The sequence below is a fragment of the Numenius arquata genome, chromosome 10 (assembly GCF_964106895.1).
Source record: "Numenius arquata chromosome 10, bNumArq3.hap1.1, whole genome shotgun sequence".
NCBI lineage: Eukaryota > Metazoa > Chordata > Aves > Charadriiformes > Scolopacidae > Numenius > Numenius arquata.
Genome location: NC_133585.1, coordinates 45,179,785 through 45,196,468, shown reverse-complemented (window position 1 = coordinate 45,196,468; position 16,684 = coordinate 45,179,785). Strand labels below are relative to the sequence as shown.

At 38.5% G+C, this 16,684-nt stretch overlaps 1 protein-coding gene across 4 annotated transcripts in view; it reads right to left on the bottom strand.

Annotated features, from left to right (window-relative positions):
- Positions 1-7,713: 7,713 nt before the first annotated feature.
- Positions 7,714-16,684, bottom strand: part of DCUN1D4 (defective in cullin neddylation 1 domain containing 4) — a 38,429-nt gene continuing 29,458 nt past the window's right edge. The window contains exons 6-11 of one of the 4 annotated variants that reach the window (XM_074154230.1): positions 16,305-16,375; positions 14,578-14,669; positions 13,587-13,695; positions 9,488-9,592; positions 8,913-9,015; positions 7,714-8,801 (exon numbers count right to left, since the gene is read on the bottom strand). In XM_074154230.1, coding sequence (XP_074010331.1) covers positions 8,746-8,801; positions 8,913-9,015; positions 9,488-9,592; positions 13,587-13,695; positions 14,578-14,669; positions 16,305-16,375 — 536 coding nt within the window. In that variant the 3' untranslated portion in view covers positions 7,714-8,745. The remainder of the gene's footprint in view (positions 8,802-8,912; positions 9,016-9,487; positions 9,593-13,586; positions 13,696-14,577; positions 14,670-16,304; positions 16,376-16,684) is intronic. The other 3 variants (XM_074154232.1, XM_074154229.1, XM_074154231.1) reach the window with 3 other exon arrangements.

Here is a 16,684-nt window from a genome sequence, read left to right as displayed (position 1 = left end):
GACAGGAAAGCGTAATCCTAAACTCCCACCGTGTTTATGTCACGGAGCAGGCGCAAAAATCATTGGGTCTTAAAGTGAAGTGTGTGGCTTTTAATAACCGTTAAATACCACGGGTTGGTTTTGTGTGTTGCCCCCGCCCCCCCCCCCCCCAGTCCATCTGTCTGCCTTTAGCTTCAGAAATCCAAATTTTGGAACTAGACTTAACAACAACGAGATGTACAAAGCCTGGATCTACCCGATTTTAAAACATCGTAATTCCCAAGGGTAATTCAGGCCAGAAGCCATGGACTTTTTTTAAAAAGGTTACTTGTAAATAAATAGATTTTTATGAAAAACAACTCTAGAGTAACTCAAATGAGTGAACTACTCAGTAGTTACAACTGATAATAAAGCTTTTGCTGAGTTATAATAATATTTACTTTCTCATTTCTGTTGGTTCTAAGGTATTTGTTTCCCTTGGAGTTTGCCTCTGGTATGCACTGTTTTGTTTCTCTTTGTCTAAAATAAATGCAACGCTGAAATTATCATTACATTATTACTACTATTGCATTTCCCCGTGGGACTTGCCCTATAAAGTGAAATCACAGAATCACAGATTTGGTTGGATGGGACCTTTGAGATCATCGAGTCCAACCAACAAAAACAAAACAAAAAAAAACACCAACAAAAAAACCCCACCACACCCAAAAAATCCCAGAACACCACCACCAAAACCAAACCAAACCAAATGCCCACAGCCACACACCACACCCACCCACAAACAGACACAACCCAACAATCCCGGGCACTAGATCGTGCCCTGAAGTGCCATGTCCACACGTTTCTTAAATACCTCCAGGGATGGCGACTCCACCACCTCCCTGGGCAGGCTGTTCCAGTGCCTGACCACTCTCTCAGTAAAGTAATTCTTCCTAATAGCTAATCTAAACCTCCCCTGCCGCAACTTCAGACCGTTTCCTCTGGTCCTGCCATTATTCGCTTGGGAGAAGAGGCCAACACCCACCTCTCTACACCCTCCGTTCAGGTAGCTGTAGAGGGCAATGAGGTCCCCCCTCAGCCTCCTCTTCTCCAAACTAAACATGCCCAATGTACATGCAATAGTACGCGTTACCGTCTTCTGCTCTTTGAACCAAATTTGCCGATTGAGTATCTCCGAATTCCCCCAGTTTTGCAAAGACAGGTAAGGTTGAAGCAGTATTCCATTACATTTTAAAAATTACTTTTTAACTTGGCAAGACAGAGAGGGTAACGAAACCCAGAGAGGGGCAAATCAAGTTTGTGCCCTTTTCCTCTTGTCCTGTCGCTGGGCACCACTGAAAAAAGACGGGCCCCATCCTCCCGACACCCTCCCTTTAAGTATTTATAGGCATCAATCAGAACACCTATGAAGGTCTGTTGATCACCTCCAAGGTCTGTCACCTTTCGGCTGTACCAGCTGCTAATGAGTTAAGAAATCTAACTACGTGAGCAAGCCAATTTCATGGATCGTGGGGGAAAAAAAAAATAAAAAATAAAATGTATTTGAGCGTCTCTACTGATGTCTCTCCCACAGCCATGTTTTGTCATTCGCTTCTGCTACGGTTCAGGCGGCTTTCAAAATAAGGTATTGGAAAATTATTTTCTCATCTCTTCTCTGCCCGTGGGAAGGCTGCGCTGGCGATGCAGACAGTACAGGGCTTGGGAGAAGCTGTGAGTTTTCTCCGCCTCCCTTTATGCCATAACGTCATGGCAAAAGGTTATCTGCTCTTCTCATCAGAGAAAATTAAGTTTGCTCCTTCATCAAGGGATTTTTAACATGTTTTAACATTGTTTCATTCTACTGCCAGAATATGGCTGAAGTTCTGTCTCAAACTTACCTTCGGATTTCTGCCTGATCTGGCACCTTCCCTTTGCTCCTCATCACTCCAGACACTCTGATCGTCACTTGGTCGTTCAAACCCAAACGCTCAGCTGCTTCTCCTTCATATCAGTTCCTCACTTCATTAGCAATTGCTCTTAAAGTTAATACAAAACCTTTTTATATTTTCCCTGGCTTCCACGCAGTTCTCTTCATACCCTGGTCCTCTCCACCCATCCCATTTCTCCATCCCCTTCTGTGTGCAACAGCTACACGGTCCCCCACTTGTACTTGGATAATCACCAGTTGTTTGCTGTCGGTACAAAGCATTTCGATCTTTCCAGAGCAGGCTGATAACTGGGCTGGAAAATAACCCTTGAATGTAAAGAAAAGACATTCACATTTAACCTACGTATAATTAACATCAGAAACTAATTGGGTGGCAGTATTAAAGTTCTCGTGGTACAGACGGCTGTGACTCACCCCCTCTGATAAACGCCATCAGCAGGTGACACCCTGAGAGCTGGGGAGGGCGATCCCAGCCTTCATCACCGACACCAACGTGATGGAGAACCCCTTCTCTAGAACGGGCTCCACGTGACAATATTCTAATTGCAACCTAAACGCGTTCAACTTTAAATCATATTTTAAGTCAAGAGCCTTAGGACTGGTAGCTCAAACAGTGTGAAGTATTTTAAAATTTCTTGTGGAACCTCTTAGATGTGGTTCTTTACTTTCTTTGCCAGCTTTTAAGTCTTGTTTCCTATTCAAAACCAGATTTGTAACTCTGCAAGCAACACAAAGTAGTACAATTAACTAATGGCTCCTTTAGAAACCTAAATTTGCGAGTGTATTACAGACATTTAGGCTATAATTTTAATGTCGTACTGCTAGCAGCTTTTCTGCTACTCTGCTTAGATACTATCACTTCTGCTTTACAAAGATCGTGACAGTTCATTACAAGCCAAATAATTGAAAAAGTCTTCTAAAAAAGAAGAAAATCACAAGTGTTTAAATGATGAACAGACCCTCAGATCAAAATATCACCACATCTAAGTGCTACGAGACTGGTCTTCTCTTCCAGCATTACATCTGAGTAACTCGGGAGAATTTTCTTTAGCATATGCTTTTGGAAATCACAGAAGGGTTGAAGTTGGCAGTGACCTCTGGAGGCCATTGGGTCCAACCCCACTACTCAAGCAGGGCCTCCTAGAGCAGGTTGTCCAGGACCATGTCCAGACAGCTTTGGAGTATCTCCGAGGATGGAGACTACACAACCTCCCTGGACAACTTGTGACAGTGCTCAGTCCCCCTCACAGTCAAAAAGTGTCTCCTGATGTTCAGATGGAGCCTCCTGTGCTTTGGTTTGTACTCACCGACTCTGTTCTGTCACTGGGCACTACTGGAAATACCCTGGCTCTGTCCTCTTTGCACCCTCCCTTCAGGTATTTATATACATTATTAAGATCCCCTCCAGGACCTTCTCCAGCCTAAACAGTCTCAGCTCCCTCAGCCTTTCCTCCCAGGAGAGATGCTCCAGTCCCTTCATCACCTTCGTGGCCCTTTGCTGGACTGTCTCCAGTATTTCAGGGTGTCTCTTGTACTGAGGATCCCAAAATTGGACACAGTACTTCAGGTGTGGCCTCACCAGTGCTGAGCAGAGAGGAAGGATCACCTCCCTCGATCTGCTGGCAATATTTTGTCTAATGCAGCCCAAGATACCATTTGCCTTCTTTGTGGCAAGGGCATGTTGCTGGCCCGTGTTTAACTTTGTGTCCACCAGGAATCCCAGTCCCTTTTCTGCCAAGCTGCTTTCCAGCTGGGTGGCTCCCAGCGTATACTGGTGCATGGGGTTGTTCTTCCCCACATGCAGGACTTTGCACTTCTCCTAGTTGAAGTTCATGAAGTTCCTGTTGCCTCCTGCCTCCAGCCAGTTGAGGTCCCTCTGGATGGCAGCATGACCCTCTGTTGTGTCAACCACTCCTCCCAGTTCAGTATCATCAACAAACTTGCTGAGGGTACACTCCGCCCCATCATTCAGGTCTTTGATGAAGACGTTGAACAGGACTGGACCCAGTATTGACCCCTGGGGTACACCACCAGTTACTGGCCTCCAAGTGGACTTTGCGCCACTGACCACCACCCTCTGGGTCCAGCCATTCAGCCAGTTTTCAGTCCACCTCTCACTGGTTGCTCATCCAGCCCATCCATCAACAGCTTTTCTACGAGGACCTCATGGGCCAAAAGCCTGTGTTGAGGTGAGCGGGGTAATCATCATAGTTCTTGTAGAATTTTGCCTTAAGAGACATCCCTGCTCAAATTGACTCTTTTTGTTGAAAACCTTGGTATCACAATACTGTTTTACACCCACACGCTCCTTCTGAAACATACCTTTTTCCAACAAAAGCTTTTAAATACCGATTTGCCTCACTATTAGAAATAAGGCTGACAAGATTATACATACAAGTTCTCCCCTACTAAACGATCGAGGCTGATGTGATACATGCTCAGATATGAGAACTCCTGAAGTATGAACCACAGAAAAATCTGAAGTCAGTTGCTGAAACCAACACAAATACTGTTTATTTGTGGGATGCCATTTTACATCAACACCAGCAAAAGACCTAAAAATCAACCGGTTGAACTCATGTTAGGTGGCGTAACAGTATTTTCGTCAGGTCGTGAGTCACAGGAGTTTAGCGCACCTTATTTACGTGATATCCAAATAACTAAGACATAAAGCATTCACAGTTACAGGTTAACTGCTGTTCCTGCAACAGCAGCGTCAGTGGGTACTGTTTGGTGACAACACACGTACACACGCACACACAGAGGGGAGGAAAAAATTTAAAAAAAAAAAATATCAAGCCCAGTTTTGGTCTCAATTACAGACAACAAACTATTTAGTTGGTGGATGGATTCTATACACTTTTACAGCGATACGAAAGGACAAAATATAAGGCCTAGAAAGAGGTATTTTAACAGTTAGAATTAAAACCAGGGCACAAGCTAACCTTTAAAGCTGTCTACATGAATTCTAAGAGTATTAAAGAATTTGTTAGACTTGTGACCAAGGGTCAACAGAAATCTGGGAAAACCTTAAAACAATTGAAGTTCATTTCTTGCCCTCCAAAAAAGTAACTTAACCGAGTAGCAATGAGCTGTAAGTGATCTTGATTGAGTGAGGATATTTGTGATGAGATAAAATGCATGTATTTGTGGTAAAATGGACAAGGCCTCCAGTCCTTTACAAATGTTAGAAGAGGCTACACAAAGGTAACCCAAATACCTACTGTAGCTTAAAGGCAACCTTAAACAGGTTTTAACTGAAAACTCAAGTACATTAAGGATTCCAATACATTCCACCCTCTTCAGCTTGCTTTTCTTGAAAAAGATAAAAAGTGAAAAAACAACTGTAACACAGAATTATATTAATATTTTAAATACTGAGTATTATCTTGCTGTAGAATGAGATTTAATTTGTGGAATGTTTCAGTTACTAATATTCATAGAATTATTTAGGTTGGAAAAGACCTTTAAGATCATTGAGTCCAAAGAGCTCTAAATGTTTGTCATCTACCAACTTAAAAGTGTCCGCTGTTGTAGTCTTCGGATGCCGTTTTCCTTTCACTAACTGCCTTTCCACTTTACATCTCCCAAATACCCAGCCTGAATTGCACATAGATCATCATGTTTCTGCTGTAAGGACAGTAATAGCACACCAGAAAGATCAGCATAAGACCCACGACGCTTCCGCCAGAGTGACCTCTCAGTGTCTCGTCCCAGAAGTCAGCATATTTTGTGTCTTACTTTTCAAAAGAAAAAAAAAAAAAACCAAAACCACATCAAAACCTTATGTCAACTATAGGATGGCATAACAAACAAAAAACCAAACGCCAAACCTGTACCAAATGCAAGGTAAACTGGGTAGCTTAGTTAAGTTTCCACAGTTATTTAAAAATGAGAGGGATTTTCTCCAAAATACAAGAGCTGGCAACGTTAGGATCCCCTGCCTATCAGCACACACAGAAAAACCCAGAAGGATGGATAGCACAGGGAAGTTTATCAAACCATACGGGTCCACTTTAGTCCATTTGTTCTCTATAAGTGTCAGTAAAGCCATCTACTAGCTGTCATTTAATTTGTGGTTTATTTTATGAAGATGCATGTTTATAAATCAGCTGAAAACTACAGATTCATCCTGCTTGCAAGTGGAAAAAAGTTTGCAGCATCTACCCGATTCATTTCAAAACACATTCTTCCTTTTCATCACTCCTGATTACTTTTACCCAAAGAAAAAAATGAAGAATTTGTTTACTTATACAGCATGAGTACTTTCTGAGGTTTCTTCTCCGCTGTTTTCTTTCCTTCCAATTAAATTTTGTATTCTGCTAAATGTTAGCACAACTTGGAAAAAGAGCACCTGGTTGAGCTGAACAGATTTCTGTTGACCCCGTTATATGAAAATTATACCTATAACAGTAAGAGATTAAAAGTCTTTGGCTCTTGCTTCCATTATTGGAAGCCAAATGATTTGTGACATACAAAACCTTTTATGCAAACCTTGTATTTGTTGCAGGAATCATGCCAATTTGTGCTAAACAGTTTTCTAGAGTCAGTAACTAGCTTAATGTTTCAGAACAATTACAGTATTTCACTTAAAATCTTAGCAACCACAATTTAGCCTAATCTTAAAAGTTATATTGCTTCTAGAGTTCATTCTTCTAAGAACTAAACCAGCAGCTCCACTGATATTTCCTTACGGTTATACTATGGTAATATACACATTTACATCAGAAGTCTTAATAAAACGTGTGTGTTTTAGTAAGAGGCTTATTGTAAACATTAAATACCACACTCCACCAAATTAATTTCTTGTGCAAACTGGCATCAAACATGGAATTAAGGTTATGCGTATTAGAAAGCATATCATGAGAAAGCCATGACTATGTATGTTTTACCACTATTAACTTTAAAGAGCACTATTTAATGTCATGGAAATCCGAACATGACTATTTCACGGGGAAAGGTAGTATTTCCTTCTTAGCATCACGAAATTCTAGGGTTTGTATATGCATACGTATTGTATATTTATGTATATACAAATATACACAAACACACACAAACAATTTTTTTGTCTTTGGCAGCTGAGTTTGACAAACAAAACCCAACAACAACAACAACAACAACAACAACAACGAGATTTGAACACGAGTGACCCCCTGTAGCACCACAGTTACAACCTCCTGGTCCAGGGCAACAAACTCACGTGCTTTTGGTGAACTAGGCTTAACCCTGCAAGCAGTCAAGTTAATGACAGTTGTTCCTGACTTCAGCGATGGCAGAACAGGACCTTCTATACAGCTGAAAATCTCACATTCAACCTAAAATGCTTTCCCCTCTTCCCCTTGGATTGCATTCTAGAGAAATAGCAAAACTGCCAAAACCTTGTGAAATATTTCTACACAAAAAAGTGATGTTATTCTTTGTTCCAAAACATCCACTGGCCCTTTTTTGTTAAATGCTCCGTGAATCAATAGGGAACATTTTAATAAATCCTTAGAGATTTAGATTCAAAGTTTAATAGCACCGGATACTTCAAGGACCTATTTATAAAATCAACACTAACATTAGTTAATAAAGAAGGGTAAGGCAAAGACAAAGTGTCAAATTTACAGAACTTTAACGTCATTCCATCCACTCGTTTTCCCCAAAATAATCACTGGAACTGCCCTATAAAGAAGTGAGTGAAACAGGCAGTGGTCCCTACTAAAAAGTACTGTCATTTAATGCTGGTGTTTAACACGCCCATTGCCTGCAATGGACTTTCTGCTAGGAAATTCCAATCCCCAGCATGAAAGAAAAAGTAATGTTTTGACTATTCAGTATAATATGTTTAATTTCTTAGAAACACAAAGTTAGAGACCCTGGGAAAGACTAATGTTACAAACAAAAAAACCCCAAATCTATATTACCTACATGCTAGGGGTGAGCAGACTTTATTCCCCAAACCACTAATTTTAGCTAGAACTTTCAGTTTCACTGGATTGCAACATAGACCAAACACTCTTGGGTACACAAAAAAATTGAAAGGAGTATGCCAAAGGCAATTTAAGAAAGTCTAAAACCCATTTTTAAAAGGTACTTTAATTTGTTCATTTGTACCTGTAATGACTACTGCAGTTTTAACATTAAAAAGTCAGTACTTTTTTTCTTCAAATGGAAATCATCTGTGGCATGTACAACTATTACAGTGTTTTAATATCTATATGTGTATATATATATATAATTTTTTTTAAGACACCAATGTTCATTCCTATTAAGCAATAGGTCAGGTTTGGCGAATTCCGGTGAAGAAAGTCACAGCATGTCTTCTCCCCTCAGAAACTGGCATCTCAAATAGTAACATTAAAATTGACAATAGCTCTTCACGTAACTATGTCCAAGCAGTCTGTTCATTTCATTTTCTGAAATGCTACATTTGAGACCAAAAGAAAAACAAAATAACTGAAGTTTCAACAAACATGTAAGTGATGACTAGAAATATGCCACAAAATTATTTGTACAATACATTTCTGCAGAAATAATCCCTAGGTGAAGCCTTTTTTTTTCTTTTTTTATACACATATACAAAATTTAGACAGCAATATACACATAATCACAGTGAAGACGCTGGCAAGTTCACCAATTCGTAGTGTAAATACAAAATGCAAAGCAGCCTTCAAAGAGAACAATGCTACACAGCGAGCAGAGCTAGCTTGTTAAATAGCGAACACCAAAAGTCCCCTGCAAAAGGGACGCAGTGCAAGAGAAGCAGCATGCACTTCCATACAAATAGCAGTTTATGGCTAATGGTTGACATAACTGTGGTAACAGTGACTCTCGAGTGGCTGTGCATAGTTAAACTCCTATGTCATCTGTTTTCCTTTATACCATTCCACAAACTCATCCAACAACACTGGCCCTGTAGAGAGATCAAATAACTTGCATTTTACAAAATTCTGTAAAAGGACACTGAGTGATTAAGCTCAGAAAAATAAATTATTTTAGAACACCAACATATGGTAGTACTTACAGGCTCCATCTTCATCATAGTTACTGAGGTCAAGGTTAATTGTTCTGCTGAATTCAAGAACGTTACACCATTGGTCCTTATTGATAACTTTGTATTTTGATTGCTGCTTAAGGCAAGAAACAGAAGTTACTAAAATGCATTTTCAACTCCCTCAAACTCAGATTTTCTTACAGAAAATTTAAACCTTGTGATGAATTACTATTTTAATCTCGATGCCATCTAAAACTAAACAGGATTAAAGAAACCACTAAGTAGTCAAACGAGTGTTGAATAATACATGTTTCTAATTAAGACATCTCTTAGTGGACAAAGACACAGCAATAATATTTTTTTGACAAAAAAAGTTCAAAAGCAAATCAAAACCAGATCTAGACTTTGTCCTGCATCAAATAAACCTTAACACCATAGGGATTAGGGGAAAAGGAAGAAAGGAGAGATAACCAGTTGTAAGTGCTGCTTTGGGGGTTAGTATATTCTAAATTGGAACAAAAAATTCTTAGCTGTTCATTCTACTTCTAGTTGAAGTATCAGAGAAGACAGATCAAAAAAATGTAATTCTGTTGCAAAGTTCGTACCTCTAGAAACTGGTGAAATACTGGAAAAAGGGACCATGTTTTTCCTAAAAGAAGGCCCAACATACACTTGGCAGTATTGATATCTAGGCTGCGCTGGTCCTTTTCCTGCATAAAAAGGAAAAAAGGTCAAAAAGGAAACAAGAGCACGATTTCAGGATTTTTTCACTTCCTCGACTAGCTGTACCACAGCTCACACACATAAAATAAATTAACAAATAAATAATAAATAGCAGTATCTAACAGTGCTTTTTAATAAAACACAACCTCCTAGTAGAATTTCCTTCCTCATAGCTAACGGCTTGCTATACAGAGATCCTGCTTTCTATACGCTTTCCCAAAAGACTGTCACCACAGTTGAGGCACACTCTCCTGTTTGCGACTTCAGACCTTTCTAGAAAGCGATGGTCATTAGACCCATACCCACGTGTCCACGTGTGCCTCTGCACAGCCATACGTCTCCTAAAATAGTATCCCTGCAGGTTATTTCCTGCACTATTATTACAACTACGTGAACTGTCAATAGATAGCTAAGTAGCCATCAAGTAATAGTGATCACACAAGAGAGAGCCAAGGAGGTTCTCTGTTCTGTTATTCTACTGATTACATGAAATTCAGATTAAACTAATTATCAAATGGGCAGAGGGACCATAATATACTAGCTCACTGAGACCCCTCTCAGAACTCTTCCAGTTTTAGTTCAATGTAGCAGTAGTACATCAAGGCTTAAGGGGTGATTTTTTTTGTTTCTGCTAAGAAAAAGAAGCAGCATCTGTACCCAGCAGATGGCCTAGACGATCTCCAGAGGTCCCTTCCAACCCCATATCATTCTGTGATTACATCGAAGCAGTGAAAAAGTTAATATATTTGATAACACAACTTCGGCACATCTCAAAAGTAACGTGTGTACATGTAAGATTCCATTTTGTTATTTTAAGTAGTTCATCCATCTACATTTATTGTCTTGAAATGAAACAAATTTTGGACATAAACCCAAGAGAGATGGGACATAAACCCCCACTCTTTTAGGCCTTGGTTATAGCATTAAGCTAAAAATTCAGAAATTAATGAAATCCCCAAAAGTAAAATTCCATATTAGCTACTGTAGACCATGATCTCTCTGTATGTACTCACAATTGCACACTGCAAAGTCTAAATTAAGAAAAACCAGGGATATACAGGAGTGCCTAACAGAACAGTGCAAGAGAGCTACCCAAGGCAAAGGGAATGGAGCCCTCTGCCTCACCTCTACAAGTGCAGTTGTATGTGTTACAGAATACACATCTTTATTAAAAAAAAAAAAAAAAAAAAAGCTCAAAACATGACTGAGTTGTCTTCTGTCACGTAGGAAGGATGGGGTAGAGAGAGATCCCATTTCTCAGACAACAACCGAATGCCTTAGCAACAAGGTTATCCTCTCGTCTTGCAACCCATTTCATACAAAATATAGCTCAATTCTAAAACTGTATAGACAGAATTTAGTGCAGATTTGTTTCGGAAGGTAAGTGGGGAGGCCAGCAACTCTGAAAAAATCAGAAGCTGTTTTACATTCTGGTCACTAAATCCTAGAGGGACTTCACTCAATCTGATCTAGAGGAAAAAAGTAAATTCCAGGATGAACAAAGCTTTTCAATTAGTAATAAAGCTGGAAAAAAAAAACCTGCAAAAGCATTTTTGTATTAATATGATACAACTCTTTCACTTATTTCCAACACCAAATAATTCTATAAACTAATCCTCTTTCCAAAGCCCATTTACACCTCTGTCACAAACACCTTTAAGCAGGAATCATACCGCCGTGAGAATACATTTTATTTTCCATACTTTTTGTACTCTGAATTCTCCACACACACTCAACTGTCAATGAAATCAGGCTCTGCCGCCTTTACTTTGGCCATGGTGCTTTTACACTCCTTAACAATTTAAGTTTCTACATTCTCCCTCTCCAACCACGGTTGAGAACAAACTGTCCAGATAAGCCCTTTACACCCACCTCCAACTGCCTAATGGCACATCTGCCATGACAGATGCTCCAATTTCATTCTTAACATACATTCCAGATACTCACATTCTCCTTCTTGGATACAGTGAAAAGAATATATTGACAAACTCTGATAGATGTAAAACAAATAATGAAATTTATGACAGCCTATTCTGAGATTTTTTCCTCAATATTTCAGACTTATTTAAGCCATGAAATACCCGCATCTGTATGTTCTCAAACTTGGCAATGACAGTGGCAAACAGGGAGTGAGGAATGTACTTGTGTTTAATACCAACATATGGTGTTTTAAACCACGTCCTAAAATCCATGCTGACTTAAATCGCGCATGCTGCATAAAACCTCAATGATACTTAATTTTTATTGACAAACTGACCCTAAATACCAAATCACAACAGACGCTTTCAAAAATTCTCTCTTAAAACTTCAGAGTTTAGACAATTGCATTTTGCCATGGTGCAGTTCCCTGAAACGATTACCCTCAAGATGAAAATTACACAATCTTCTGAATCAAAACCCAAAACTGCTCCCATCAGCTTTTTTCTATGAATAACTTCATTTTTTTCTGATAAAAATTACATACAGATTCACCTGCCACATCTAGATAAATCAGCCTTTGCCAGCATTCATTCTATTCTTACTGGATGCCATTCTCCTATAGACTTCCCCTGGCTCCGCAGTATTAAAAGTTCAATAATTCTATTAATCTAATATTGCTTTGACAATTGCCCTATTGATGTGCCTTTGACTTGCAGTTCTACAACCTGGGTTTTTTTTTTTGTCACAAATGATGTCACAGTATCTGTGTCTCAATGTTTAAGTTCTCTTTCAAGGCCACTATTTGTCACATCATTTTGGTCCCTCTTGAAAAAACTCCACCCACTATCTACTTTTTAAGTCTCTGCACTTACTTTTGACAGGCCATCGGCTGGCGCAGATTTGCTACTAGCAAAACATTTTTTAGTTTATTCCAAATATTTCATCAGTATCTTCAACTTCTTCGGCAATGTTACTTATTTCCAGCCTTTACATTTTATGCTGAGCGAAACTGGCAGAATAAATCTTCACAAAGCAAAGGAGGAACTAAGATGTTGATAGGGCTTTTTTCCCCTCTCATACCAATACCGTGCATTGTTATATTCAGCTGTAGGTTTCCCTGATTAAAAATGAACTACCGCGAATGTCTCTGCATGCTGACACATGGGAAGCACTGATGTACCATCAATCTGAGTTACTTATGACAAATTTCACTATCAGAATTGCCGTCAGTTCAATTTCTTCTTATTATTTTCATCACGGTTTTTTTTTTCCCTGCAAATTTTCTTGGTGCTTTTGGTTCTCCTGCAGTGAAATCTGAGCTTCAGTTTTGCTTGTGATCATTTTTATGTTAAATCTTCTGTACATTCCATCACGTTAGCTAGATGGATGTCCAAACTCCATGTCAAAATGTTAATTCAGAAAATTCACGTTCTTTTATTGCTCCCTTTAAGTAGGAATAGTCTGATGCATATTATGGGTTCCAATGCCAGGTACAATTTTATCAATATGTGTTTTATAGTAGGAAGCCTGGTATCAGGATATTGTCTAACAAATATTGAGAACATTGTTAATGACCTTCCAAGAGCCGTCTGAACCAGTATTTGTATTCTATCACATCCAGCTTTTATCATGTTCGTTATTTTTACCATCTGCAGAAATGCCTGAATTGCCTTCCTGTTTTAAATATGTTTATGCTCACAAAATTCAAACAGCAAGAAGGAAAACCAGGGTAATTATAAAGCCAGTGGAAGTAAGTGGCAAAACTCCAATATGCAACAGAATAGGGCCTAAATGATTTCCTTGAAGTCACAAAATAGCTTGAAGCAGAGGCAACAAGACATCGCAAAACACTAAACCACTGAACATCAAGCATCCTATACACTTTTCTTTCCCAGTTCTGGCATTTTGCATATATCTTTTTAGAGCACAAACAGTTCCATTTGTTAGAAGCAAACTTGAGTGGTATCTGAAGAGAAACATACTTGGAAGTACACAGTCTTTCAGTTATTACTTGTGAAAATAAGGTTTTAATTTCAGAAGCTGGTTTTCCACAGTACTTACCCGTGCAAAGTCAAACGCATATCTATAAATAAGTTTAAAATTGGTAGGCTCATTTAATAAAGATCTCAAGTAATCCAGAGAATTTCTCAATTTTTCTGTAGTGTCACATCTACAAGAAAGCACAAAGTGAATTTAGAGTCTGAATTCTTATACAGATGTCTGATGTTTTAGAAAAGAATCTCTAACATGTATCCCCATCAAAAATATAAAATACATCAAAATACAAAATACGTCACTCTGTACAAAGGCGTGTTTATGAGTCTGACTGCATAAAATGCCTTGATTAAACCCACAATGTGAAACGGATTTAGATAAAATAGCAGTCTTATGCTGGTAATCTGATAAAAATTTGTTTGGCTTTGTTGAAAATGCACTCTCCAACAGATTAAACTGAGAGCTTGTCTACACATGGCAAACAACCAGCAAACCACAGCAGCGAAACAATACTTCTATAGTTTTGCTGAAACTATAGAACTTTCTACAGATGTTTTAGTGATTACTGATTCTGTTCTGGAAGATAAGTCAAAACACAGTTCTGTCTCCAACTCTCCATGAAACGTGATTATTCCATTACATTTATGTTAATTATGCCATGAAGATAAGCTCTCAAGTGGAGAAAGCAACTCTTAGGAGGAACATAACAATGCAGAGTCACAGAAAGGGTTTGTATTATTTGGCATCTTAAACTACATCATACCAATATCTAATAGACAGACGTCCTGGGGAACAGAAACAACATCGAACTTCATGGCATTTCTGTTTTCTTGAGACTGCAGACATTTTAATCCAACTATATTTAAACATGTAGCTGTCAGGTTTCAAGTTATCCCTAAGTGGCTGTATCACCATAAATAGGACCAAAAATGTATGGCTTCCACTCCATTGTAAAGCTGTCTGCTTTCCGTGTTCTAAGTCCAAACATCAAATTGTGTTTTTTCTAAAAAAACTGGGTTTACTGTAACAAACTTAAGAAATGTTTCAAAGCACTTACTGCAGTGATGTCATTCCTTTTAACCATTCTTGTAACGTAAAGTAGCCCATGTTTTGTGCATCCAACTTCCATGCTAGTACGAGCATAACTACCTGTTTCAAAAAGAGAAAAAAAATTAAGACTGCAAAGAATTAACAAAAAGATCCACAGTTTTCAAAGAACTACCGTTTAGTAGGCTATAAGTGCTTTACTCATATAAGCAGGATGTTCAGACCTTTGCTACACTAATTTAAAAGTTAAAAAACCTGAAAGCGACAAACCCGTCCATAATGCAAACAAAGAGAAGATAAGAAAGTGCAAAGATACAGAGTGGACACCCACCCCAGTTACCGGTAGCCACTTTACTTCAAATGAGCATGCACAGTCACCTAGTGAGCAGTGCAATAAGAAAGATGAGTTGGTGCAGAAGCTACCGAAAATACAGAAAAGGTTTCCCAACACAACTACAAAATTTAAGTACCAATTTGATGACAAGTTACATTTGGCATTTGTTAAAACTCTCTAGTTGAACATCAGTTGCAATCCATGAGCTCCATGAAATCCACGTATTCTAAAGCTAACAGTGATCCCACCTGAACCCAGCTACCCCAGGGGACCACCAGCCTGCCTAATTTTGCAGGTCTGAACATGCATGTATAATTCAAGTAGATGTCCAGTAAAGCCAGGTGAACTAACGTTAACACTCATCGAAACAGAGGCTGATACATAAATACTTTGGTTTTGCCCAAAAGGAAACAGAGTCCTTTTCACATCTCACACAGGAGACTGAAGCAATAAAGAATTTAAATAAAGTGATACCATAAGATCGCTATCTTATTCAGGAACTTAAGAAACCACTTTTGATATATACATGGAAAAACTTGCAGGACAACTGACCCTGCAGACTAGAAATAAAAAATAATCAAGTCATTTAAATCTGCAACTCAGCCATTAACTTGCTAATGTTAGTGCAGCTAATCAGAGTACCTACTTATACACCCAAATGTCTGCATAAATCTCAAGGGTTTATTACAGTCATAAACTCCAAAATTAGCAAACTACACCATGTATTTCCAGTAAATCTTTCAAAACCACAATTCTCATTTTACTTAGTGAGAGGTGATGCTTTATGAATCCTGAAAAAGATGGGACTTGCATAGACATTTAAAGAGCAAAAACTGGGCACTAGGAAAAATCCTGTAAAAAGCACAACTATTCCTTTTTAAATTTTATTTACTTCTATATATACGTACATATAAAATATATATATAATTATATATATTCCCTATTTGTGTTTTGAAATGGCATAATGGGAGCGCTAATAGTGCTCACAATATTTGAAATCCCTTTCTCCCCTAGAAAACCCAAAGAAAACACTACTTTATAGTTTTCTAGCTGCTACTTTAAATCTCCAGTGTTGTCTCATTGTTTCAGACAAGAAAACAATCAGCTGGGGTTTTTTTACTTTTTTTTAAATCCCTTTCTTTTTTGGGTGTTGAGGGGTGAGAAAGTGAAGAAGAAGGGGTGGCAGCAAAAACAAATTGAGTTTTTCCAGACTGACAGCTTAGGGTTTAAAATAAAGGCAAGTTGTTTCCAAAGGTACATATAAACCTCCCTGATTTCTATTTCTTTAATTTTTAAAAATCTCCCAAGAATTTTTTAATTCTTGATGGAAAAATAAGAGATATAAGACTGGCTCATGTACATCATAACAGATTAGGCACCTTTCAAATGGACTTTGAACTTACATTTTCTGGTTCAACTCCAATGTCTTCACAAAATTTCTCCATTCCTTCTGGCCCTACAATGTCATCAGTGCCTGCAAACAAAATGCATTTTACTTGTCTCTGAGAATCAAAACAGTCCGACCTTTACAGCACAAGAGAAATGCAATCACGCAGTACAACCTGAACTTCCATACAGGGTTTTTTTTGGTTTGTTCTGACACGCAATAAATATTTCCATCAGACTTGGATACACTTAAATCTTTATCTCACCTTTGGAACAGAAAAACTGTAAAACAACTTTTCATTCCTGACAATTTCCTTTATTATACCCATTTACTGAAATAATCTTGGAAGAGTAAACTAGTAAAATCTTTAGGAATGCATTTTAGACTAGCAAAACA